At 38.5% G+C, this 1118-nt stretch overlaps 1 protein-coding gene across 4 annotated transcripts in view; it reads right to left on the reverse strand.

Moving 5' to 3' along the window:
- Nucleotides 1-1118, reverse strand: part of LOC109364099 — an 8799-nt gene that overhangs the window by 2981 nt on the left and 4700 nt on the right. For all 4 annotated transcript variants that reach the window (XR_002110103.2, XM_019610692.2, XM_019610691.2 and 1 more), the window contains one exon: nt 916-984. Coding sequence is in view for 3 of the 4 variants with exons in the window: in XM_019610692.2 (XP_019466237.1) it covers nt 916-984 (69 nt within the window). In the remaining variant the exon portion in view is untranslated. The remainder of the gene's footprint in view (nt 1-915; nt 985-1118) is intronic.

Genomic DNA, 1118 nt, shown 5'->3' on the forward strand with positions numbered 1-1118 from the left:
GATGTAGTTGATGCCCTGTCCCTGGAGACTTCCAAGGCCAGGCTGCATCAGGTCCTGGGCAACCTAATCTAGCTGTGGTGTCCCTGTTCACTGCAGAGGAGCTGGACTAGATGGCTTTCAGAGGATTCTATGATTATATGAAAAACCTTACATTTAAGCAATAACCTTTTATCCTACCTTTTATGATTCTATATAGGAACCTAGAACACACAGGCACTGCTTCTAGGATAATTTCTTTCATCACAGTTTGCTTCATACAAAAAAATTTGCTTATCAGCCCCTTGTTAGAAAATGAAATGAGATTACTACATTTTTCTCAATTAATCAGAAATAGAAATAAGCTAATTTATTTTTCCAGACATAGAGTAAGCATAAACTGCTGTTTGAATGAATCAGCATGGGGAAAGAACATGGAATCTCAGAAGGCAAATTGTACCTTTGATCACAAGCACACATCTCCCATTCAGGCCAGTAGAAACTTCACTCCATCCATACATGTGTGAATATGCTGACCATATTGCCCCAGTTGAAAAGTAGTAGTAAAATGTGCTTGGAGGTAGACAGAAAAATGAAAGGTACACAGTCTGAGGCACTTTTTGTGGATACAAAGCATTTCTTCACACTTAGTACTTATTAGCATTGTGCTTTCTATAGTTTGTCAACATGGATTAAGTTTCATCATCCACTGGCTCTGATGTTTCTAACTGCTAACATGTGTGTACCTCAAAGACAAGGTCTGCCTCACGTTCTTCCTGTTCTGTGATTGTAGGATGAGAGTTTGACAAAGACTCTTGATTTAAGGTTTCTTACTGATTTCATTATTGCTCATGAAATTTAGAATTGACGCATTTCTTACAATACTTAGTTTGATAAATTAAAGTCATATTTAATCCTTTGCTGAGTTCTTTACCATACCATTCAAAGGCTGTTCCTCACTGTAGTTCTGTAGGGCAGCGTTATGATACTGGGGTCCAAATCTGGATTCTGGAAAGGAAAAACAACAGCCAACTGCTCTGTCTCAGGAATAATCAGAAAGTTCAACATTTGAGTGGAAAAGGAAGCAGAGGAAGCATGCCTACAAAAACTGCCTCATGAGGGTCAAAAGTCTAAAAGACAGA

The sequence above is a fragment of the Meleagris gallopavo genome, chromosome Z (assembly GCF_000146605.3).
Source record: "Meleagris gallopavo isolate NT-WF06-2002-E0010 breed Aviagen turkey brand Nicholas breeding stock chromosome Z, Turkey_5.1, whole genome shotgun sequence".
NCBI classification, from domain to species: domain Eukaryota; kingdom Metazoa; phylum Chordata; class Aves; order Galliformes; family Phasianidae; genus Meleagris; species Meleagris gallopavo.